Source organism: Bombyx mori, chromosome 8, assembly GCF_030269925.1.
Source record: "Bombyx mori chromosome 8, ASM3026992v2".
NCBI lineage: Eukaryota > Metazoa > Arthropoda > Insecta > Lepidoptera > Bombycidae > Bombyx > Bombyx mori.
Genome location: NC_085114.1, coordinates 14077236 through 14104240, shown reverse-complemented (window position 1 = coordinate 14104240; position 27005 = coordinate 14077236). Strand labels below are relative to the sequence as shown.

Here is a 27005-nt window from a genome sequence, read left to right as displayed (position 1 = left end):
GCCTGCAAGCTCGGTTACAGACCCTAGAGCCAAGTTAACCCGACACTATACCGAGGATATCCCGGACATCAGCCTGTACGAGATTAGGATGGCCCTCAAACAGCTCAAGAACAACAAGGCGCCGGGCGAGGATGGAATCACCACAGAGCTTTTGAAAGCGGGCGGGACGCCGGTACTGAAAGTCCTTCAGAAGCTATTTAATTCCTCCTTGCTCAAAGGGAAAACGCCGGAGGCATGGAACAGGGGTGTTGTGGTTTTGTTTTTCAAAAAAGGCGACAAATCCTTATTGAAGAACTACAGGCCCATAACACTGCTGAGCCATGTCTATAAGCTGTTTTCGAGAGTCATCACGAACCGTCTCGAACGCAGGCTCGATGACTTTCAGCCTATCGAACAAGCCGGTTTCCGAAAAGGCTTTAGCACCATAGACCACATACATACGCTGCGGCAGATTATACAAAAGACCGAAGAGTATAATCGGCCCCTATGCCTGGCGTTTGTGGACTATGAAAAGGCCTTTGATTCTGTCGAAACTTGGGCGGTCCTTAGATCTCTCCAGCGATGCCGTATTGACTATCGGTATGTCGAGGTGTTGAAGTACTTGTATAATAACGCCACAATGTCAGTCCGAGTACAGGAGCATTGCACGAAGGAAATCACGCTTAAAAGAGGAGTTAGACAGGGAGATGTCATATCCCCGAAACTGTTTACCGCTGCCTTAGAGGATTCCTTCAAGCTTCTGGAATGGCAAGGATTTGGCATCAATATAAACGGCGAATACATCACACACCTTCGATTTGCTGACGATATAGTAGTCATGGCTGAGTCGCTGGAAGATTTGGGACAGATGCTCGGAGACCTCAATAGAGTCTCTCAACGAGTGGGCCTTAAAATGAATATGGATAAAACGAAAATCATGTTCAATGTCCATATTAAGCCCACCGCAGTTACCGTTGGGAACTCTACTCTTGAAGTTGTAGACGACTATATATACCTGGGACAGGTAGTCCGATTAGGTAAGTCCAACTTTGAGAGAGAGGTCAGTAGGCGGATCCAACTCGGCTGGGCAGCGTTCGGTAAATTAAGAAATGTGTTCTCGTCCAAAATCCCTCAGTGCCTAAAGACAAAGGTGTACAACCAATGTGTGTTGCCAGTGATGACTTACGGTTCCGAGACGTGGTGCTTCACAAGGGATCTTTTCAGGAAGCTTAGTGTCGCGCAGCGAGCTATGGAGAGGGCTATGCTTGGTATTTCTCTACGAGATCGAATCAGAAATGAGGAGATCCGTAGAAGAACCAAAGTTGCTGACATAGCCCGTAGGATTAGCAAGCTGAAGTGGCAGTGGGCTGGCCACATAGCGCGAAGATCGGACGGCCGATGGGGCAGAAAGATCCTCGAGTGGAGACCACGTACTGGCAAACGCAGTGTGGGACGGCCACCTACCAGATGGACCGACGACCTGGTGAAAATTGCTGGGTCACGTTGGATGCAGGTGGCAACGGACCGGCCGCACTGGACATCAGTTGGAGAGGCCTATGTTCAGCAGTGGACAGAAGACAGGCTGAAATGATGAATGATGATGATGACAAATTTTTCTGGAAGAAATACCTATTATGAGATTATTTTAGCCCCGCATCTGTAACGAATTCTGTTCCTTGATATTTTGAGAGTGTATGTCCTTCTTCAAACTACATTTAATGAGTTAAAATAAAGGATGTAAATCTCCGCGGTTTTCAAAAACCCAGAAAGAGCTTCAACGTATCACCGACCACACACCAACACGAGACAACTGCTCAGATTACATGAAAACCACATGCATGTAAACTATGCGTTACGAAATAACATTTCCCACGGTCTCTCTCGGGTTGTGACCAAGTCGTCCACTCTTAAATATGTACTAATAACCAACCGGCTCGGATATTGAAGTGGCGTCTTGACAAATATGAGTGGTAAAGTAGAAGTTAAACGGGTTCCCTTTGATTTGTTCGGTTTATTTGATTGTTGACTGTCGCAATATCGACGGAGAACTAAACTCACCGACTGCCGTGTATTTAACAAGTTGATCGTTTTTTAGTTTATCAGTAGGATATATTTTGTGATACGTTGTAGGAAATATGCGTCAGCTGTTATTCGATGTTGATATTGTTATAGAATATCTCGATATTAAAGAAATCGGATATCCATCAATTCTAAAGAACTTGAAAAACCAATACCTCCTCAATTTGAGGGAGATTGTAGAAAATTGGCATGAAGAAACGAATGGTACTGATGGACGATGGGGTAGGTGCTCGCGGAAACTGTCGATGAATGGTTGAGTCTTCTGATCAACAACCGATAGGCTATTACATTGTATTCACGAAAGTTTTCCACGATGAAGGGATAGCAAGAAGGGTAATAAAAAGAGGAGGTCAAAATGTTAATTTTCAGAATAAACGACATACCGATCATTACCACAAATTGAGAAATCCACTATAAAATACAACAAATGGTGCGTCACAAATACAGCAAAAAAATAATCGAGGTACCAAATTCGGTGCGCACAAAAATGCTCATTAATCTACTATCTCCATTTGAACACTGACCGTTACTTGCGGTAATATATTTTACAATGTTTAATTACAGTGTCTTTTTTTTTTCTCGCTTCATCTATTGACCGTTCTATAAGTGCGATTTTTTATCAACTAAAAGCTGCCATACACGGTCAGCTTTGCCGTCCAATTAGCGATCTAAAAGGCTTGATCCATCCGATTTGCAGTTCGATTATATTTCTGTATTATCGAGTTGTCCGTCTGATACATTCCGATAGCTGCTGGGAAATAACGTCGTCTGGCAAAACTTATGCCTTTAACGAAAGACCTTTAATCCAATAAAACCGCATGTGCACCACGAATGATCACAATCGCAGCACCCACAAATGGTTATACAAGGCATTGTTTAAAACTAACGGAGTATATGGGCATGGAACAACGGAACATTATGTTCATAGTGGTTTGTCTATCATTGGAATGGATAGTTGAAAGTTTGGTTTTGTTCGACAAAACATGTACTTCTGGAATTGAGAACCTAATGCATCTAGGAAATAAAGGCAGCGATTATTATTTTTGGCACACGCCACCGCAAGGCTGTTCGAACTTAATGTCAATATACTGGTAATATCATTCTAATTTAGAGCAGGCCTCCTTTTGTACTGCATATACACTGATAGCAGAGCGTATTGTACGTATAGATGAATTAAATCCTGGCTTTTACTGAAAAAGCAAACATACATTCCACTTATAGGGTAGGTTTGTCTTTAAAATGCAATTAAGATAAGAATAAAAATTGTTTTTTTTAGATGTCGAATTAGAAGACTAAGATCCGAAGTGAAGATTTATATCATCTTTGAAGGAATGAATCTATTAATTAAACGCCAAGTGAAAAAAATTAACGCGTTTCCCCTAAAGTAGCAGACAATCAACTTACTCGATGACTCCTCGAAGCTTTAGGGTCGAGGTATGTGCGAAGCTTGTTGAGGTAGTGTGTCGGTGAATCCTTCGCCTGCACCATATCTTGGTCACAGATGATCTCCCACTTCTTCTCCAGGTCGTAATTCCGGAGGAGTTTAGCTTTGTCGGGAGGCAGATCCATCGAGGCCTGAAAATGTGCGCAAAATATTAGTTTTGAAGATTTTAAGCTGCCATTCGTTCCCCATACGTTTCACATTTTGACATTCTCCCATTAATCCAACGAATTATACCTCACAGACTATCCAATTAAAACCACTTAATCCTAACTCATATAGTCTACATTTTTGTCATTGACCTAAAATTTACTTCTACACATTGTATGAGTGGTACGTCTGCACATAATGTGTTCATGAGTACTCAACGATCTTTAACCAATGCATTGACCTATTTAGTTACGAAAAGCTGTATGTGACTGGAAAAATCAAACAGAAGGCAATGTTAAATTACTAGAAGATTGTCTTGAGAATTTAGTGTTTAAAGAAAAATCGGCACGATTTCGTAATAGTACGCGACCGGGTCCTCTAAAATTTACGATAGCAGCCTTCATCAGTGTTTCGTCATTCCGCACGTGAGTGATAGAATCGTGCTCATGAATAAGTCGGAAACCGATTTCGAAAGCCTGCGATGCCATTATGTTCACCGGAGCACCGATAAACGGGATAGATTCTTAACTGTATCTGTTTCTTGGTGGTTGTTCGGCTTTATGGAAAGTATTTATGTATTTCGCATATCAACTTCTGCTCTGAATAAATAACTTGAATATGAATCCGAGCTCATTTTAAATTGTTTTAGCTATTCATGGTTTTTTTTATTGTGTTATCTGAAATCAGCACGATGCGCTAATGTGTCATTTTGATTGTGTACTCTAGTGAGGGCAAATCCTCCTCAGTAGGCCATATACATTTATGGTATAATGTCCTTTCGTTTAAGGCGATTAGTATAGCGTCTTGTTGTCAATACAACGTTTAGCTTTAAATAGCTTGTTTTTTCTGGCCAGGGCCGAGTGTTAAATAGCTTGTAGGTCAATTATTTTTATGCCAACAACGTTAGATGAGCTTATGGCACACCTAGTGATGGTTACCGTTGTCCCTTTGACATTGGCAAATAAAGGGGTATATACGTCGCTGGGGGCTGAAGCTTTTCATCCATTTTTATTCTTGCTGTCGAAAGCGAAGATGGCGAATAATATTTTATTCTAGTCTAGACTATTTCAAAAGGTCCAAATGAATGCTTTACATCGTTTATTCAACGTAGGGTCATTTCGAATTCAGAATTAAACTAGAATCGTACTAGCCCTGAACCAGTTTTCTAGTGATTGGCCATTTAGACCATTTCTAACGGTAAACAATAGTTAGAGACATATAATTCTAAAATAGATAACCGGACAGTAATAGATATTTCTATTTCGGTCAAAATGTATCTTAGCTCTCGATTATTTATTCATTCTATTTTATATAAAGCAAGACTTTTCTGTCTAATTGATTACAACATTATTCGAATTGTGTAAACATGTCTGTCTCTCTTTCAACAAATCGACATGTATAGTTTTTTTTTTAAATGTACTTAGTGAGCTCGAGACTAGCATACAAGTCTTTTTATCTCGAGAAAAGGTTACGTGTTTTGTTAATTCAGGTATGCAAACGGACACCTGGTGGTCTAGATTTTTTCTACACCCAATTACCACTTGAAATGAAGTAATTGATATAATAAAGTAATTTAACACTCGCATAATTTTCGTTATGGACATTAAACGGTAGGCAGCGGCTTGGCCCTGACCCTGGTATTGCTGAAGTCTATGGGCTACGGTAGCCACTCACCATCAGTTGGGCCGTATGCTCGTATGCCTACAAGGGCAATGAAAAAAAAGAAGTAAAAGATGTGTACGAGAAAAAAATACCCAAAAATTCACCTATTCCTCCATCTACCCTCATCCAGAAATGATTTAAAGAATATTATTTCTCAAAAACTGTTTCTATTCAGCGATTCAGAGACGACGTTTATCATCTCCGAGAAACCAGCCACATCATTATGTGATTCATAATAAGAGCACAGTTTGCAAATATATTAGTGAAGCGAACAGCGGAAACCATCATCCTTATTGCGACAGCAGAAAGTTTATTTTCTCGTGTAGCTATTCGTTATGCAGCTACTAGCTAGGTTGTTGAGATCAATTATATCGTTATGATGGGTGTTAAGGGGTTAATCCATATTTTTTGCAGCCGAATCATAAGTGTGTAATATTGAATCGTAATGTACGAAGTATAGGTAAGGCCTATTGTACACTTGATATATTTTCAATGATCCTAATAGATTTTGATAATGAATTAATATGATTAATAATATAGAAAATCAATGATATTAAAGAAATGCGATCATAAATTTTCAAATAAACAATTAAAAAAGATATCCTTTCTTCTTAAGTTTCCGCGTTTGCTATTTTCATTTTACATTTTCCAATTTCCGACATATTTTTTTTATTTATTGCTTAAATGGGTGGACGAGCTCACAGCCCACCTGGTGTTAAGTGGTTACTGGAGCCCATAGACATCCACAACGTAAATGCGCTACCCACCTTGAGATATAAGTTCTAAGGTCTCAAGTATAGTTACAACGGCTGCCCCACCCTTCAAACCGAAACGCATTATTGCTTCACGGCAGAAATAGGCAGGGTAGTGGTACCTACCCGCGCGGACTCACAAGAGGTTCTACCGCCAGCCATTCGAATTACCATTTCGAAGCGCACTTTGTGACGGTAGGTACATTAAGTTTTTTGTCGTCCATTACCTCCAAACGCCAGACTAAACCGTAAAATTAATATACATAATAAATAAATAATCATAAAACTATTCATCAAAAGCGCCATTACAGATGTTCACGATGACGATACTAAAATTTTAACATGGCATAAGTATACCAACCCTATAATACGCAGCACAGTTAACATGAGGGCTCACTGTCATTAATTTCGGCCCATCCCGTTCTCTATAAAATCCACTTAATCAACTTGAGCGATTATATTAGTGGCAACCATAATGTACTTTTTTTTTTCTAGGCTAGGCAGCTAGACATCCGAAAAAGGCTCTCTTCCATCTGCCGGGAACGTGTTATGAGCTTTTTTTTATTGCTTAGATGGGTGGACGAGCTCACAGCCCACCTGGTGTTAAGTGGTTACTGGAGCCCATATACATCCACAACGTAAATGCGCCACCCACCTTGAGATATAAGTTCTAAGGTCTCAGTATAGTGACAACGGCTATACCCCACCCTTCGAACCGAAACGCATTACTGCTTCACGGCGGAAATAGGCGGGGTGGTGGTACCTACCCGTGCGGACTCCCAAGAGGTCCTACCACCAGTAAAGTAGCTTCTTCGGATACATCATGCGGTCTCCCTGACATGAATTAGAGAAGCTCATAATTACGGGTCGCATAGAGGGCAAGCGCGCCGTGGGCAGAACACCAGCCAGATGGTCAGATCTAGCAAGACAAGCACTCGGTGGTAGTCTGTACTATGCAGTCCATGCCACCCATGATCGAGCACATTGGAAATACGTCGCATGTGGTCGCTATCTTCAGTAGTGAGGGAACGATATAATATAGAAGATAGACCGAATTCGCTCCCGTTTTTGTCAAATAGTTGTGGCACATTCGAACGGTTATTAACTACTTTCAAAACATGAATAGAGTGTACGAATTTATTTTTTTTGTTTATTGATCGGTACTTTTAGCGGTAGACACGAGAGCAACGGTACTTGATAATGTCAATAACAGCTGGCATCTATCGTACGTGTTTTGGGTACACTAAATTGTTAAGAAGAGTATTTGAATCAAGGCGGGCAGTTTACGAACAAGAACTGCAACTTTTCTATTGGTGGAAGGATCTCTTGTGAGTCCGTACGGGTAGGTACCAACCACCCTGCCTTATTTCTGCCGTGAAGCAGTAATGCGTTTCGGTTTGAAGGGTTGGGCATCCGTTGTAACTATACTGAGACCTTAGAACTTATATCTGAAGATAGGTGGCGCATTTACGTTGTAGATGTCCAGGGTTTCCAGTAACCACTTAACACCAGGTGAGCTGTGAGGTCGTCGGACCATCTGAGATATAAAAAAATTAAAAGAAGCAGCTCAGTAGCAAAGCTTCCTTTGCAGTACGAAGTTTTCCAACCGTTTACTTTTATTTAGTTGTGCATATGAGCTCTAAGCCCAACTGGTTTTGGAGGTAGCTATCATACAACACAAGATATTCGACGCATGCCTGAATATCGCTTACGACATTTTCAAGATAAGCTTGTATATGTACAAGTTCCGAACAACATTCGGACCGTCGGTCTGCCGAGTAATATCATCCGCTCGGTGGAAGATCTTCCCTTTTTCGTTAACTCCCATATGTTATTAGACGGCTATCTTGACACTATCTACTAACATTATCATATCATTACTAGCACTATCTTGTGGAAAACGTGTATTTCTTTAACGGAGGTTCGCATCGAGCTCCGTATCTTTTTTTTTTTATATTCCGACCTATGCTGATAGCCTTGATAGGCTATTGCAGCTTCGCCCTAACATATAGGTGAGCTCACGGGGTTCAACCGGAAGTGTTGTTAACACTGACCCTAACAAGAGCAGAGCTTCGCAGAATCTACCACCGGATCGGAAACGCGACCCACTGAGAAGATCCGGCGAGAAACTCAGTGGGCTAAACCGTATCCGTGCCTATTCACCCTCATGCTTATAACGACTTATTAATTATCGTCTGCTTATAATGAGAAAAAGTATAAAATCGACAATATTGGGACATTAAAAAATAATAATTCTATCGCGCCCTAAAAATATTGTGCGGGAGGGGTCTTTAACTGTTTAACTTAGGTGGAGTGACGGATCGATGAAAGCCCACTCAGACTTAAGTGGTTCCAGGTATTAGTGAAGTATATATTCCATTATTTCCTTGAAGCAGTAATTGTCGTATTATCGTAACACATACATGAACATACGAGTCCTAAGCTATCATTGATATTTCACGTTTACATGATAATCTAATTGAATTATTTAAAAAAAAAAATATTGCTTAGATGGTTGGACGAGCTCACATCCCACCAGCCGATAGGCATCTACAACGTAAATGCGTCACCCACCTTGAGATATAAGTTCTAAGGTCTCGAGTACAGTTACAACGGCTGCCCCACCCTTCAAACCGAAACGCATTACTGCTTAACGGCACAAAAAAGTAGGGTGGTGGTACCTACCCGCGCAGACTCACAAGAGGTCCTACCACCAGTAATAATCTACTATTTGTCCATGATCCATTTTTAAAATTACAAAAATCGACCAAAACTAATTTACAACAACTGAGAGCCATCTTTGCTCGTTGTAAGATCAATAGATTATATTCTGAATCTAAATTAAGGCGCTAGTGGGCAGGCCCTTATGCCACTAGTCAAAGGCTTGGATTTGAATTCAGCTTTCGCGCTTTCCTTCGACCCACACGAGACCTCCGCAATCGACAATTATCCGTTAACTTTCTAATTAGTTATTTATCAATGTACCCAGATAGAAGCGGGATAACACGTCATTGCGCACTATGACTGTAATTTGCGGTTGCACTTGCTCGTGTTGCTGGTATTTCCTTCAATTACTCCATTCACTTTCCTATTTTTACGACGTCTTCATTAGCGTCATTCGGCGTGCATGCTCTAATTAATCAAAAACGTTGGGTATTTTGACAGAATTATTATTGCAACCAACAGAATTCAAATCTATACTATAATATATAGATATACAGTGGTTTTACAGATGTTCCGTTATAACTACTGAACCATGTATCCGATTGACTTGAAACTTGGTATCCATGTAGAAAATATAATTCGGTTTGAAGAGTGGGGCAGCCGTTGTAACTATACTGAGACCTTAGAATTTATATCTCACGGCGCATTTACGTTGTAGATGTCTATGGGCTCGAGTAACCACTTAACACCAGGTGGGCTGTGAGCTCGTCCACCCATTTTGCAATTAAAAAAAAAACCGGGTTTAAAATTCTAGATTCGATTTCTATATTACGGAGCGATCCCCAGAAAATGACATCACTAGCCACTTATAATTTTAAACTAAACGCGTAAAAACCTGGACGCATGGAACGTCTAAATAACACAGCGGATAAAGATTTTAGCGCTCTATCACATTTAGGTTCGTACATAACAAAAATCTACAATTCTAATGAAATATTATTCGATGTTATTTCGAGGGAAAATAAGGGATAGCAACTGAGATACTCGTAAAAATATTTTACGAGGATATTACAGGTTTTATGATGTACCAATCTTTTATAACGCAACGCAACTAAAATTGTAAATTAGTTCTCATATTAGTATTAATGTATTGTTTACTATTGACATAGATGGGTGAGTGACATTGCCATGTCTATAGGAGACATGGTAATGTGAAGGCTATTCACTTTTAATTTATTTTATGAATGAGGCACTGAGGTGGCCCGAAGGCCTTTTCAGTTTCACCAGGACAGGTGAGCGAGAAGAGGCTCAGCCAGGAGCGGTGGGATTTGCTAGCAGCTGCCCGAGCGCCTCCGAAGGAAACGTAACAACTCAAAAGCAGCTGCCTCGCGAATGAATCTACTACCGGATTGGAATCGCGACCCGCCGAGAAACTCAGCGGGCTGATGCATGCGTTAGGTTGCACGTCGAGCTCTTTGCCGAGTTCGAAGAGTAGGCTACTCACTTTGAGTCACGAGATATAAGTATCAATTACATTGTACAACGGCCATCTTACCCTTTAAAGCGGCAGTAAGCTAGATCATGGTAGGGTTTACCCGCGGGAGCTCACAATACGCAAAAAAGTAGGTTTTTTTAAAATGTACGCATGATCCACTTTGTTTTTTTTTATTGATTAGATAGGGTGGACGAGCTTAGGGCCCACCTGCATTTAAGTGGTTACCAGAGATCATAGACATCTACCACTCATTTTGAGAAACGAGTTTTAAGGTCTCCGTTTTTTTAGAACAGCTGCCGCACCCTTCAAACCGAAACGCATTACTGCTTCACGGCTGAAATAGGTAGGGTCATGGTACCTACCCATGCGGTCTCAAAACACGTCCTACCAATGTGAATAGAAATCTAGCATAGTTACGGACTGAGGGTCGACAAGATCCAATCGCGCACCACAGCGATGCGAAATGCTCCGAAAGAATTGCACTTGGTTCCCCATGCCTTTGCCGAAGTCTTACTCAGCGGGAATGAGCCACTCGGGTGAACTCTATCAGTGGCACCGCTCAAATTCCTCCCCAACGACCACATGAAATGGAATGACGATACAGATACTACCTAGTCAGGTCATAAGTATTGTCACACAGTAAAAACTTTTCTTTTAGAATGCTGGCCACAAAAAAGTTTATTGAATTCGCATTTCGAATTGTTCATGAAAATAAAAATGTATACTTTTAGAATTTTACTCATTTTTAAATATGGAGTGGACGCTTAAAGAAGATAGTGTTGCAGTTATTGCGTTGCATCGTTGCGGTTACGCGCCAATTCAAATTTTTAACATTCTGAAAAATTTTAATATAACCAAAAGATTCGTTTATCGTACCATCAAACGATACAATGAAGACTCTAGTGTAGATGACAGGTCAAGAAGTGGTCGCCCTCGGTCTGTTAGGACTCCAGCAGTGATAAAAGCTGTGAAGGCGCGAATTCAAAGAAATCCCAAACGTAAGCAGAAACTGTTGGCCCTTCAGATGGGGTTAAGCAGAACCACGGTGAAAAGGGTGTTAAATGAAGACTTAGGGCTTCGGGCATATCGAAGAAAAACAGGACATCGTTTGAATGCTCGTCTAATGGACCTGAGACTAAACAGATGCTGCGCTTTGTTGAAGCGGTACGCGGGAAAAAAATATCGGGAAATTCTTTTTTCGGATGAAAAAATTTTTACTGTAGAAGAGAGCTACAACAAACAAAATGATAAGGTGTGTAGTGAAGAAGCGAGCAACCGTATTCCGCGTGTCCAACGAGGTCATTTTCCATCCTCGCTCATGGTATGGTTGTGAGTTTCTTATTGGGGCTTAACAGAGGTACATTTTTGTGAGAAAGGTGTAAAAACGAATGCAGTTGTGTATCAAAATACAGTCCTGACGAACCTTGTGGAACCTGTTTCTCATACCATGTTCAATAACAGGCACTGGGTATTCCAACAAGATTCGGCGCCAGCTCATAGAGCGAAGAGCACACAAGACTGGCTGGCGGCGCGTGAAATCGACTTAATCCGGCACGAAGACTGGCCCTCCTCCAGTCCAGATTTGAATCCGTTAGATTACAAGATATGGCAAAACTTGGAGGAAAAGGCGTGCTCAAAGCCTCATCCCAATTTGGAGTCACTCAAGACATCCTTGATTAAGGCAGCCGCCAATATTGACATGGACCTCGTTCGTGCTGCGATAGACGACTGGCCGCGCAGATTGAAGGCCTGTATTCAAAATCACGGAGGTCATTTTGAATAAACTTTAGTGTCATAAGAATCTATGTTTTGTTAAGTTCATTTTGGTATATGAATGGCTACATAATGAATAAACTTGTTTCAATTATTTTACGAGTAAACATGTGACAGAATTTATGACCTGACTAGGTATAATAAACCACCACGAAACAAAGAGTACGTTACCTTAATTCTCTATGCAGAATTTTCTACAATGTAACAAACGGGCTTAAACAAAATCGATTGTGTATTTTAAGCAATCGAAATTAATTTAACACATAACACATTTAACACGAGCCCAAACAATTCCAAGAATGTCACAGAGTTCAAGGAAGGTCGGTCGATGTTTATAAAAATAATATCAGCTATTTCGTTCCGATTCATGGAATGTTCTTTTTTTTTTTTTTTTTTTTATTGTTTTTTGTGTACACAGAAAAGAAGACATAGTACAGAGTAATAGGAAAATTATGTACAAAGGCACTGCTTATTTTTTTAAGAAATCTCTTCCAGCAGACTTGCGAGAGGATTATGAGAATAATAAATAAAAGTGATGAGTGCGTGTAGAACAGCTAAAATAACAAATACAACATGAGAATTATAGTAATGCACATACACATAGCAAACATTGTTAAACTTGAATACAAAATATTATAAGTAACACAGTATATACGAAAAGTATAGAACAATGATAATTCTTTTTATTATGTACCAACTAGTTTACATGTGAATGGATTTGTTATGTAAACAAGAATTATATTTAGCGTGCTTAAACTATGTAGTAGTAACAATTGTTAAATGTCCACATAGGCTGGGTACGTACTGAGGATGTTGTGAATATTCGCAAATGTGGAACTTCCGTATCAATTTTGTCTTCTGCGTCCTCATTAATCAAGGCAGATGTTCATGCGAATGCAGATATATGCCGGTTTACTGGTGGCAGGACCTCTTGTAAGCCCGCACGGGTAGGTTCCACCACCCTGCCTATTTCCGCCGTGAAACAATAATGCGTTTCGGTTTGAAAGATGGGGCAGCCGTTGTAACTATACTGAGACCTTAGAACTTATATCTCAAGGTGGGTGGCGCATTTACGTTGTAGATGTCTATGGGCTCCGGTAACTACTTAACACCAGGTGGGCTGTGAGCTCGTCCACCCAGCTAAGCAATAAAAAAAACTGCAGGACGCCGGTAGTTCGGGACAAGAGAGAATTTAGGTGGAGCCTTCGAGTGACGCTAATCGTAGACTTATCATGTTTATCATCATCATCAAGCTTCTTTTTTTTTAATTGTCTTTGTAGGCAGACGAGCATACAGCCCACCTAACGGTAAGTGGTTACCGTCGCTCATGGACGTCAGCAATGCCAGTGGCACAACCAAGTCGTTGCCTGCCATAAAGATAACTAGTTCTGAAGGTGACATTTAAGGTTGTATTCATTTTGAAAGGAAAACGAGATATTACTGCAGTCCGGTCAGAAAGTCAGGCTAAGATCAAACAAAAGCCTTGTCTATTTTGAAAGGAAATCGTCACGCATTCCAGTTTTAAGGGAAGGATAACAGCTAATATGCAATAACTTTAAACTGTTACGTCATGCCTCAAAGGAAGGTGGCAGTTTTTTTTCCCTACGTATTCTAGTAACCTCGTGGGGTTATTCAAGATTCGTCGAATTAGTAGACGAACTCACGGGGCTCAAACCTGATGAAAATGGCATTAATAATTTTGTTGGGTTAACGTTGCGTGCTTCGGTAACCTTAATATTAGGTGGGCTCGTCTACTCATTCATAGAGTTAAAAATATATAGTAGCAATACAATTATTTATCATAATTAAATACAAAATCAAGCGGCATTTTATTTTCTACTTTAATAATGAGTCGTCGGGACACAAATTAAAAACACATAACTTCGATACGAAATGTTTACCGATGTTCGACAATAGCTTTAGACCAGTGATTCTCAAAGTTTGTGATTTTTTAAAATTTGTATTTTTAAAAAGAAATCCTAGTTGGGAGCCTGGTGATTGTGTGTGATTTATTCCCGATTTATTTATTCTTTTTATAAAAAAAAACTGAGAGACTAAGTGGATAAATACGATATTGGGTATGACTGAAAATAAGAATAGGTGCCTATTATTCATTTAAATTAAAACTAATATTCGTTTTAAACAAGTGAAATTATTCGCATCAAATATAACCTAAAAATTATGTTAATAAGGCAGGTTAAATTCAAAAATAAAACTACTTGATTTCTATTACGCAAACTTGTCATAAAGTCCATACTAGTAAGATTAGATTAAGTTTTCTAAATAACACTTGAAAGATATTAAACGTATTTTAGATTACCTGAATCTATCTAACGAAATTAAATAGATTACAAAAATAGTGTGGGTAGAAAAAAAACAATAATTTAAAACGAAAAGAATTTCGAAAAGTGTTCCTTAATACCGTTTGAAAATTGCTCAATTTTACGTTTGATAACAAAAGTTTGAGAGCCTGTGTATTGGGTGTGATTCACGTCTAAATAACAATGAGGAAACAGCGTACAATGTGAATGATAATGAGGCCTGATGACGACAAGTTCCAGCTAGTGGATACGCCGGTTGTATGCGTGCGATGTGAGGACCGCGAGTAATGACCATTCACAGACCTGTTAATGCGATCGAGAACTTTATTGATGGAGGCCTGACGAATTGAATCCGTTCAGTTTGTTTTGTTGATTCAAATTTATTTATTTATAACTTCATAAACTAGAAAGTATAAAGGCGGACTTAATGCCATAGGCATTCTCTAACAGTCTACCTTAGGGGAGTGCAGAGATGAACCTCGGTAGGTGTAGTGTGAAGGTGATATTACTTAAACATATGTGTATATATAACATACATAATATTTATAGATGCAAATACTCGTACTTAAATAAAAACATATACATAAATATATAGATATACATAAATATATACATATAAAAACATATATAAACAAATATTATCAATTAGATGACTCTGCTAACTCTCTGAGAAATAGTTAACAGTTAAACAGTCAAATTAACTTGAGTGAAGTATTCGTAACGACTGAATATAAAAACAAACCGGAACAAGACCATGAACCGCGCTGACGACAATGTAACAGAATCTTGCCGCTGTCCCAAGTAAAGACACTGGTTTTTGTGCAAAAGATCTTCCATCTATTGTTATTCCATCGACACCAGCGATAGCTGCAGACCATAACCATCAACGGTGACTGCCGTAATTGTTTCTATAGAGAAACAGGATTTGCGAAAATGTCATATAATACAATTTTCGCAGTAGTCGATATTATGGTACATTAACGACAAAGGGAAGATCTTTCATCAGCTGGCGAAACTGCTGGGTAGATGGACCGTTTGCAAGCTCATCTTGAAAATGTCGTTAGCGAGATTCTGACATCTATCAAATATCTTGTGGTCTATGACGGCTACCGCCACAATGTCAATAGGGTCCTACGACACACGAAGAATATTAAAGTTAGATCTGACTTTCAAAGCCATGACCTATCTATTCAACGGAATCTGTAATGTAAATTTCACAAACATCAAGACATCCGAATAACATCAAAATTGTTGCACGTATCAAAGACCGATTGCTATACTGAACAACTTTCTTGCTTGACTTAATTACCTATCATAATAATAAGGCTTAAAAATACAAAGATTATGAAATGAAATTTAATTCATTCATAAATTTTAGTAAATTTATTTTTGTATTCGGGCAGAGGAGCTCAAAGCGACCATTTTGATGCCGTTCGCTCACCTTGTAACAATAAAGCGAAGCCTCAATTAGATTAGAGCATAACGCGCAACACCGCTAGTATTTCTACACAGTAAGTTGTTTGATTCGTCTTGCCAATTTTTATTCTTTCAAGCTCTGTATCTATACATATATATAAAATTGGAGTGTCTGTTTGTAATGTTGAAATAACTGCTTTTTTTTACTACATGCATATGAATATATTATATACGGTACATTTATAAAATTCGGTAGGCAGCGGCTTGGCTCTGCCCCTGTCTGTCTGTCTGTTTGTTCCGGCTAATCTCTGGAACGGCTGGACCGATTTTGACGAGACTTTCACTGATAGGTAGCTGATGGCATAAGGAGTAACTTAGGCTACTTTTTTTAGACTAGCTTGGCCCCGCGGCGTCGCCCGCGTTACGACAATAACGTAACGTCGCGGGACTCAGCAATCAATAATAAAATTTAATGTTTCCGAAGCAAAGCGAGGGCGGGTCGCTAGTCACAAATCTATAAAATTACGTAGCGCGATTACATACCATAGGAATTTATATTTATGGCCCTCACGAAATCGTCTAATCCAGTTTGAAGTATAGTAATAACACTTCCAAAGACTATAAGATTAATAGTTTTAATGTCAAGGTGGATAACGATATAACCTAGCTAACACATTTCAAAGTTCATATTGTTTCCGATATAAAAAAATATTCTTCTCATATGATAAGAAAATATAAAACTTTGCTCAAAGTTCTTGATCCCAGGCACATGCATCTTCAAAAAAAAACCCGGCTAAAATCATGATTTGTAAGTCTTGATTTCTATTCGTATTTTGAGTTCGATTACCGGTCACTATTGAAGATATTTGGTTTTTATTTCACATCGGGTCATCTGGTTTCCAACATTCATCACAACTAATTTCCCAATGACCGCTTCATGGCAAAAATACGCAGACTGGTGTTGCCTACATGGGTAGGCTCACAATATCCCTAGCACCGATGTCCGGTATGTGTATATCTTCAAATAGTCATTGCTCAAGACCCAAGCGATTGGGGCCTTTCGGATGTGGAACGTATATATGTATATCTCGTCTATATTTAAGACACACTTCGGCATCAAGACATAGTTACTTAGCGAGACAAACCGGTTCCGTTCTGAGCATGTTAAGCACCTTCGCGACCTCGTGTTCTTGGCTCTCCCTTGCGTCGCGTGCGCCTCGGCCGTATCGTTGACAACAAAATACTTATTGCCTTCAATGGGACATATCATAGTGGTCTAACGTTGTCGGATACGGCTTTTGGGGCTATAGTGATATTCAATATGCTTATCGGAAATCTTGGAACCTTGTAAATCCAGTAGTCTTTTTTTATTTTTTATTGCTTAGATGGGTGGACGAGCTCACAGCCCACCTGATATTAAGTGGTTACTGGAGCCCATAGACATCTACAACGTAAATGCGCCACACACCTTGAGATATAAGTTCTAAGGTCTCAGTATAGTTACAACGGCTACCCTTACCCTTCAAACCAAAACGCATTACTGCTTCACGGCAGAAATAGGCGGGGCGGTGGTACCTACCCGTGCGGACTCACAAGAGGTCCTACCACCAGTCAATTATCTAAATTAACAAAAGTTTTTTTTCTTAAGTACCAATAATCATGTGCAAAGTTCCAACTCAATCGAAACAAAACACACACGAATTACTGGAATACCAACAAATTTAATGAGCATAGCGACAAACCTTCACTTTTTTATTACAAAAGTGAACCCCGACCACGCTTCACTGTGATTATCGCTGGTCTTATGAAATGCACACATTTCTTCAGACCAACGCAGTTTATGGGTAATTTCTTTTAGATTTACATTACGCACTTTTACTGGTCGTAGGACCTCTTGTGAGTCCGCACGGGTAGGTACCACCGCCCCTCCTATTTCTGCCGTAAAGCAGTAAAGTAATGCGTTTTGGTTTGAATGGTGGGGCAGCCGTTGTAACTATACTGAGAGACCTTAGAACTTATATCTCAAGGTGGGTGGCGCATTTACGTTGTAGATGTCTATGGGCTCCAGTAACCACTTAACACCAGGTGGGCTGTGAGCTCGTCCACCCATCTAAGCAATAAATTAAAAAAAAACGCACTTTGAAAGTTATAGAAAATAACGCGCCGGTACAAGTTGTGTGTTTCAAGAATACTGTATTTCTTTGCAGAAAACTATTCTTCGCGTCGGATTCCGAGATGCTCTCTTGACCTCATTGCTTTTTGTTAGCGAGCGTAGTCTTCCACGACAACACGGGAACAAGATTAGAGTGAATGTTACTATTGTTGATCGAAGGAGTGAATACTATAGGGACAGGAAGTTCAGTGGATTACGGAGTACGCTTCTATTGTGATTTCTTATATATGTCGTGGAAAACGACTTAAGTAATGTTAAGACATTATTTTGATGATTGTTATTTACATGTTAAAAATTATATTTTGATAAATATCAAAAAATGTAGGGTAGACGCCGTAACGCCAGAGTATAAAAATGGCGGTACGTGGACAGAGTCGGGTCAGTCAGAACGAAACTATCGGTTCACCCTGTCATTGTGAAAATTATCTGTTGAAAGTTTTAATATTGTTTTCTTTTCTTTTTTATTATAACAATCACACCACGTTAACTGGTCCCGTGCTATAATAATTTCGTAAAGAACTTGTGTTACAGGTACCAGATAACGGAAATAAATGTAAGATTTTTATTATACACATACATATATTTAACATACATCCATAACCCAGGAAAATATATTTTTTATATTATATTTAACCCGCGACCCCTTGTGACCATGTCACTTACCACTACACCAGGCGGCCGTCATAATTATTATTCAAAAGGCTCTACTGATCTTATTGCAATAAATTCAGTTTCACCAAATACCTATGATGACGGGACTCCCGCTCAGCCATTCCTGGCGCCGTCATACATAATGTTAGAAGACAGACAAGCGAAGGGGTCTAAGGTCTAAGGGGATGCCTGACGCAGTTTTCACAAAATCATGAAAATTCGGGATTGACCGCTATGAAATTCTGATGCAAATGATGTGTTACCATTCAATTGGATCTTATGATGACTTTCGTGACGATTAACGATACTCTTGCGTGTATTTTAGAAAATGTAGTGTTGCCAAGTACTACTGATGTACGATAAAGTCTGCGATTTCAATCACAATTATTGTGAATTAATATTGTCGCGTTTGATTTACTGTTGCGTGCACAGCGTAGATGTAGACGTCAATGTTATATTTACTTGTCATTTACGAAATATACTACCTAGTTAAATGTTAGTCATTTTCTTTGCCTACTGCGCACAAAAACATCAACAAAATAGGTACAGAAGCGAACAAAATGCCATTTCAAAATTGATATCAATTAAAAACAAAAATTTAACGCACTTTTAGAAAAAATACCGGCATCATTTGTGGTATCGATGTGTAACTGTTTTTATTTTGTTATTTTAGCATGTTCAAAATAACCTACATCTACAACAAATTAGGTACAAACAGTAAATTACAAAAAATTTAGTAGGCAGCGGCTTGGCTCTGCCCCTGGTATTGCTGGAGTCCATGGGCGACGGTAACCACTCACCATCAGGTGGGCCGTATGCCCGTTTGCCTACAAAGGCAATAAATAAAAAAAAACACGATAACGAGATTTTTGCTTAAAATTATTTAGAAAATTATATTCTATACAATGAACACATAACGTATGGAAATAAGTGAAATTTTACTGCATTTTTTTAATGTAGAATAGTTAAAAAATACATAGAGGCATAGTTGAGATGTTTCATTCAGAAAAAAATACTGTCTACTCTACTCTTTGTACTAGCTTCTAGTCTGATACAACACGATTACGCACAACACGGAACTTTGTAGGAACGTATCTACCGTGTTATAGAAGGCAATTGTTATATTCAATTTTTTCACCAAAATACACCAACTGCGATCTCGGTAGGCAGCGGCTTGGCTCTGCCCCTGGCATTGCTGAAGTCTATGACCGACGGTAACCACTCACCATTAGGTGGGCCTTATGCTAGTCTGCTTACAGGGGCAATAAAAAAAAGATGTGTGGTGTCGGGGACACCGGATAGGAACGAAGTTCCTTATTATAAAAATATCAATTTTAAATTCTATTCGAGGTATAAAGATAATAAAACTGGAGGATTCGCAACAACCCACGGTCATTCGGTAACGTGCGAACTTATTGTGGTACAATTCATTCACGGTTGCATAAGAGTTAGTGTAAAACTAACTAAACGAATCCAGACAACGTAAAGTGTTTTAAATAATCATCATCATATATATTAATACGTGAAGCAAAAACTTTGTATCCCTTTTTACGAAAATTGCGCGGACGGAGGAGTATGAAATTTTCCACACTTATAGAGAATATAGAGAAGAAGTGCACAATGCTAATATTTTTTAAAAATAATGCATAAAAGATACATTAAATCAATAAAGAAAACATTACACACACTACATACCATGTATTTGACGCATACACGCATGCATACTATTTATTGTCAAACTTTTTTTTTTTTTTTTAATCACAGCGATAGGCAAACGAGCAAGACGGTTGAAAAAAGTTCTTGACGTCTGTGGTCAAATCGAGAATAGATTAAATATTGTTTGTCTTTATTAATATTTTTTTATAGTGTAGCCTTGGCGAAATTTGTGATTATAGAAGTATAAAATACAATCATAATAGTGTACCAACTTATTATACAATTCCAATTAATTATAGTCGAATTTCGACTACTGCGGGACCTCTAGTAATCATAAAAGTATTAACAATCCTGGGCTTCATGTTCGTCGCGTGACTCAATGAAGATCACCGGAGAGGCTAAAGTAATTGGCAACGACACGGCGCCCGCTTTTTTTCTGCTTATTCAGAGTATTAGCTTTCTTACACACGATGCGTGATTCAATAATCAGCAAATTTAATGTTACGTTTACGAGCAAAGTTGTTCGTAATTAAACGTTTTTTATTTAACATTTATACCTATAAAGACCGGCTTCTTTAATTGGGAGAAAACTAACATTGTATGGTTTCAATTTTAATAAAAGTTGGATTGTATTTAAGTGGATGCGATTTTTTTTTTATTGCCTAGTTGGGCAGACAGACGAGTTATCGGCCAACCCGGTTTTAAGTGGTTACCGGAGCCCATAGACATCTACGACGTAAATGCGCCACCCACCTTGAGAGATGAGTTCTAAGGTCTCGGCTCAGTATAGTTACAACGGCTGCCCCGCCTTTCAAACCGAAACGCATTACTGCTTCACGGCAGAAATAGGCAGGGTGGTGGTACCTCGCGCGGACTCACAAGAGGTCCTACCACCAGTAATTACGCAAATTATAATTTTGCGGGTTTGATTTTTATTGCACGATGTTATTCCTTCACCGTGGAAGTCAATCGTGATCATTTCATGAGTACGTATTTCATTAGAAAAATTGGTACCCGCCTGCAGGATTCGAACAGTGGCAGTGGGCTGTAAGCTCGTCGACCCATGTAAAAAATAAAAAAAATGGAATAAAGTCAAAAAAAACACACACACACACCGTTCGATATCTACAGAACAATATTAAAATAAATCTGTTTCAAGCTATATTAAGTTGAACTAAATATGGAGCGTCGTGACGGCGCCAGTGCACAAAAGTTCCGTGAGTCATATACGAGTTCTTAAAATAGAACCATGTAACTAACATTCTCGGACCTGGCCCTCCGCTAGTTAATTGTGATCGGAAGTATTTATCTCGTAACAGCTATTACTGTTTAACTACCTATGCTAGTGACCTCGGGGGATTATACTAGATTAACGGAGCTCTAACCTGAGGACGTTGCTAACACTAGTTCTAGCAAGAGCAGTGCTTCGCAGAATCTACCACCGGATCGGAAATGCGACCCACTGAGAAGATCCGGCGAGAAACTCAATGGGCTGTGTCTATGGGTTAGTTTAGTCGAACCCCTCGTCACAAGCGACGGGTTCGACGAGAATGGTGACCGGTCCTCCTGACTAAACGCTCATGTAAATATCGTATTACAAAGGTCACCATGCAGGAAACAGACGTTTAGCAATTTATTGACACTCTGGTAGGCAACGCTTGGCTCGGATCCCGGCATAGCTGAAATCCATAGGCGACGGTAACCACTCACCATCAGGTCAGTACGCTCGACGGCCTACTAAAAAAATAATAATAATAAAACTCAATTTCGAGGCATCTTTGGGGTGTGCTGCGCCGTCTGGTTGTAGTGTTGACCGCGGTAGCCCCCTTACCTCATCCGGGTTCTGACCTTGGAGGGGATTGGACGCTTGGGCGAAGAGTGCAGGGGAGTCGTTTAATGGGAAGGGTTCTGAAAACATAATTGGGCCCACGTTTTCGCAGTTGCGTACCAGTCCCACGTAACCGGGCGCCCCCTAGGCGCGGAGACCTCGTAGGAGGTTCGACCCCCGGCCCGAAAAAGAAAAGAAAAAACCGTGACGAACTGCTATTCTGTACTATTATAGTGTAGTAAAGTTTAAACATCTTCGAACTTAAATAAACTATGATCAAATAATGTAGGCGATAGTCAAACTATGTACTTTTCATCATTATGCTAACAGCAAGTACCAATACTAGGAGCGGGGCATAGCCGTGTCGCTTTCTAGTTTGGGACTTGAATATACTCTATAGCTCTCGTTCGAAGAGACACGTCATTTGATATTCACGGTGACGGCCGTATTCATTTGTTTTTCGACGATATGATTAATTCGAGATATTTCCACTTCCTTCCCGCGATTGTTGTGTTTCAAATGTAATTCGATCTAATCAATCGCCAAGTCAAGTGGCAACGGACCGGCCGCACTGGACATCAGTTGGAGAGGCCTATGTTCAGCAGTGGACAGCAGACAGGCTGAGATGATGATGATGATGATGATGATGATGATGAATCCCCAAGTCAACCAGATTAAGTTTTCGTCACTAAATACTTGTGAAGTGCGTTTTCGGAAATACTTTCTCCTACATAAGTTATTGAAACCAACTCCCCTTTGCGTTATTTTCGGAACGTTACGCTACGTCTTTCTATGAACGGTTTAATGAGTATTGTAATAACACCCGATGTGGCCTAAAGGATAAGACGTCGGGTGCATTCGTATATTGCGATGCAACGGTGTTCGAATCCCGTCAGCAGGTATTAATTTTTCCAATGAAACACGTACTTAACAAATGCTCACGATTGACTTCCACAATGAAGGAATAGCATCGTGTAATAAAAATCAAACCGCATTGCGCATCGTCTTGCGCATCCGCTCGGGTTGGTACCACCACCTTGCCTACTTCTGCCGTGAAGCAGTTATGCGTTTCGGTTTGAAGGGTGGGACAGCCGTTATAACTGACTTGAAACCTTAGAACTTATATCTCAAGGTGGGTGGCACATTTATGTTGTGGATGTCTATGGGCTCCAGTAACCACTTAACACCAGGTGGGCTGTGAGCTCGTCCACGTCCAATATGTATGTCAATCTCTGTTAACCATAACACAGGGTGTTTTTTATTAGTCATCTAAAGAACGATCTTCGATGAGTTCTATCACGTAAAAATCTCACATTACAATAGTGCCTATTATATGTAGTTAAAAACACGCATTCCTTTGAACAATACTGACACTTGAGTACTGCGGACTTTAGTTTATCATATCATAGTTAATATTATGATACAACAGTGAACAGTGGCCTGACGCGAGTTGCACAATGGGATCGCATGACACGACGCAGCTCAATTATTAGCGTCAACAGCAAGTTCTAAATGCTCCATTCAATTGCTGGTAAGTAACAATCGATATCATTCAATGTTCGAAACCAATATGTGGGTATTTCGACTTTTCGCATTAAAAGTGTACACTGTCCGAAAATATTCGAAATTGAGTTAATATGCGGAATTATTTATTGGTATCACCAGTTTTTTTTTTTCTCATAAATACTGCCAAAAGAGCATAGTTTAGTTTTAGTTTTTTTTTTTTAGTATACCTATGTTTTGAGTACTATTAACAAAATTAATACATAATTTGATCTTACTTTAAAAGGCAAATAATGTAACTGGTAAAAAAAAAAAAAAAATGTTACAAAGATGATTAATATTAAAAATATCACATGTTAAACCTTTGAAGCACTCTCCTGTAAAATTAGTAAGTTTTGAGATTATACAGTTTTAATGCGAGAAGACGATTAAGAGTTTTTGCCACGGCAACAAGGGTCGCGATTTGACAGTGCTTTCGTGACTTGACATCTGTCACTTTGGCTTGCTTCTCGAACGGGACGGTACCCTCATGTGTGACGGCCTACGCTACGGTTTGCATTATCACTAATCCTTATCCATTCCGTTACGCGTTCTCCCTAAGTGACACGGCGTGAGTCGACGAGGTCATCGGTTCCGGTGAATAATTAGACAATATTATGTTAAAAAAGTACATACGGCGCCGCGGATCGCGGCACGTGTTCGATGGGCACTGCGTGCTGGTTTCCGGAGCCCTAGGCTGCCATGAGGGCGTTGGGTTCGGATCGAACATTCAACGTTCCTAAATTTATTACAGGTGGTAGGATCTCTTGTGAGTCCACGCGGGTAGGTACCACCACCCTGCCTATTTCTGCAGTGAAGCTGTAATGCGTTTCGGTCTGAAGGGTGGGGCAGCCGTTGTAACTATACTTGAGACCTTAGAATTTATATCTCAAGGTGGTTGGTGCATTTACGTTGTAGATGTCTATGGGCTCCAGTAACCACTTAATACCAGGTGGGCTGTGAGCTCGACCACCAATCTAAGCAATAAAAAAAAATCATTTAACAAATCTTCATACTTCGTTGCTTTGAGCATGAATCAAAAAACCATTTAGCCGACTGTATTGAATATTTGAATATCAGTTTAAAAGCTTGTTAGGACCTAAACTCAATTATCTCACTACAATTAGGGGAACCGGATATATTTGGACAATACGGTTCTAGTTTTTTTTTACATCAATAACGATACATAGCTTCTTTTGTTTACGTGAAATAAATGACGGGCACACGTTTTTAATTATTCATTTGTATTATATTTTAAACGCAACTGACCACCCATATCGACCGTTTGTTATTAGATTATTTTGAGCAATCCGATCAAAGGATGCTCAACTTGTGAAACTCAAGTGGTCATTTGCTCATAGAGGCCGTAAAAGTTTAAATTCTAAATTGAAGATTGCACCATTCAGTGGGGTCATAAATGAAGGTAAATTGGGGATGTTTATTTCTAGGTGTGCTTACGGTCAGCAGCAGTTATAACGTAAAGCTATAAGGTGTGGCGGTAGCCATTACAGCACACAAGATAATTGACAGATGCCTGAATCTCGCTTACATTTTCAAGATAAAGCGCATATATACAAGTTCCGAACAACAACATTCAGACCGTCGGTCTACCGAGCAAATATCACCCGCTCGGTGAAAGATCTTCCCTTTGACTAATGATGTTGGTTTAATTAAAACACCTACATAGGTCAATGGTTGTGACCGCGTATCAAGGTCAGACAACAATAAGATGTGCGAAGGACACGATGACGTCATCCTGCGCATTTCGGGGTAACGTGTACAGGAAACGCATGTCCACTTCGATCATATCCATCCAGGCTACATGTCATTTCTATTTATAGTAGCGCGACTGTTGTATGTGGGTGGTTATTTATTGATGTGTTGTCGAAGTATAAAAAATATTTCTGTTCTTTAACGATTTAATCGCGAACTTATTTCATTCTATTAAGGTTGTTTTTTTTCATTTAATTTCCTCCGCCTCGACTGCTTTAAAATTTTCAAGGTCACGGACAGGCGTATTTACGTCTAAGCTTCGCGAAAACCCAGAGTAATTTTAAAGATTTTTTTTAATGAATTAGTGCATGTTTTAGGAATGTACTACGGATTTTTTTTAACTAACTCTTTTATGAGTTCGTTGGTCTGACATTTGAAATGATTCTCGAATATGTCACACGTGATATTCGCTCGTGATCAATTCGCTACAATTCAGAATTCGTCGTTCGTCTATGGGTTTTGCTACTGGTTGACTCATAATATGACGAGGCGCTTATTATGTCGATTTATATTTAGTCAAAAACAGGAATTCATATATAGTGATATTGAATATAGATAAGACCCGTCACTCGCATTCACAACTGTCGTTTTTTTATCATTAAACTAGCGACCCGCCCTCGCTTCGCTTCGGAAACTGTAATTTATTATTGATTTCTCCACTATTTAATGGATGTTATTATACATATAAAAACCTTCCTCTTCAATCACTCTATCTATTTTAAAAAAAAACGCATCAAAATCCGTTGCGTAGTTTTAAAGATTTAAGCATACATAGGGACAGACAGATAAAGGGACAGAGAAAGCGACTTTGTTTTATACTATTTAGCGATGCTTTGTGGCAATGGTGAACACTTATTTTTATTTTTGCCGCGAAACATTCGCGCGTTCTGAAGATATAAACACTTAACACCAGATGGACCGTGAGAGCATCTACCCAACTAAACTATAAAGCGAAGTTTAGGTTATCTTTGGTTCTTGAAGACTCTACCAGTAGATATATCTGCAAAGAATCTTTAGGGAGTACGGGCTTATCGCTCTGCGAGGGAGCCCAGAATGAATTCGATAGTAAGTATAGCATGACGTATCCTATACTAATATTATAAAGAGAAAAGATTTGTTTGTTTGTTTGTATTGAATAGGCTCCGAAACTACTGAACCGATTTGAAAAATTCTTTCACTCTTTAGAAGCTACACTATTCCCGAGTGACATAGGCTATAACCTTTTTTGAAAAAATTAGGGATCCTTACTAAAACTCCAATAATGTAACCGAAGGTGTAAAAAAATTTACCTAAAATATTCTTTACATCGCGTACCCTGCAAAAACTATTGATGATAGAATAAAATAATGTACTACGATTTTGTAGAACACGTTATTATTTACAAAAAGTTTCGCGACATGACAGCATTTGTCTAAATATTATAGTTATGCCGCAATAAGTGTTCTTTTTATTTTTAAAAATAAAACGTCAAATATCGTTGAAATTTTTGTTAAAGACCCGAGCGGAGCCGGAGCGGGCCGCTAGTTTACTCATAAAAAAGGTGTCTAATACCGTTATTTGACCCACAATAAATACGCATTATAATTGCCACGAAATTACGTAAAGCATAGAGAATTTAAAGTTTGTCACGATTGGCCGAGCAAGGACCGG

At 39.3% G+C, this 27005-nt stretch overlaps 1 protein-coding gene across 2 annotated transcripts in view; it reads right to left on the bottom strand.

The window, feature by feature from the left end:
* The window catches only part of LOC101736354 (formin-like protein), a 105045-nt gene that overhangs the window by 28455 nt on the left and 49585 nt on the right, over positions 1-27005 (bottom strand). For both annotated transcript variants that reach the window (XM_004923592.5, XM_021346275.3), the window contains exon 2: positions 3463-3633. In XM_004923592.5, the coding sequence (XP_004923649.1) occupies positions 3463-3633 (171 nt within the window). The remainder of the gene's footprint in view (positions 1-3462; positions 3634-27005) is intronic.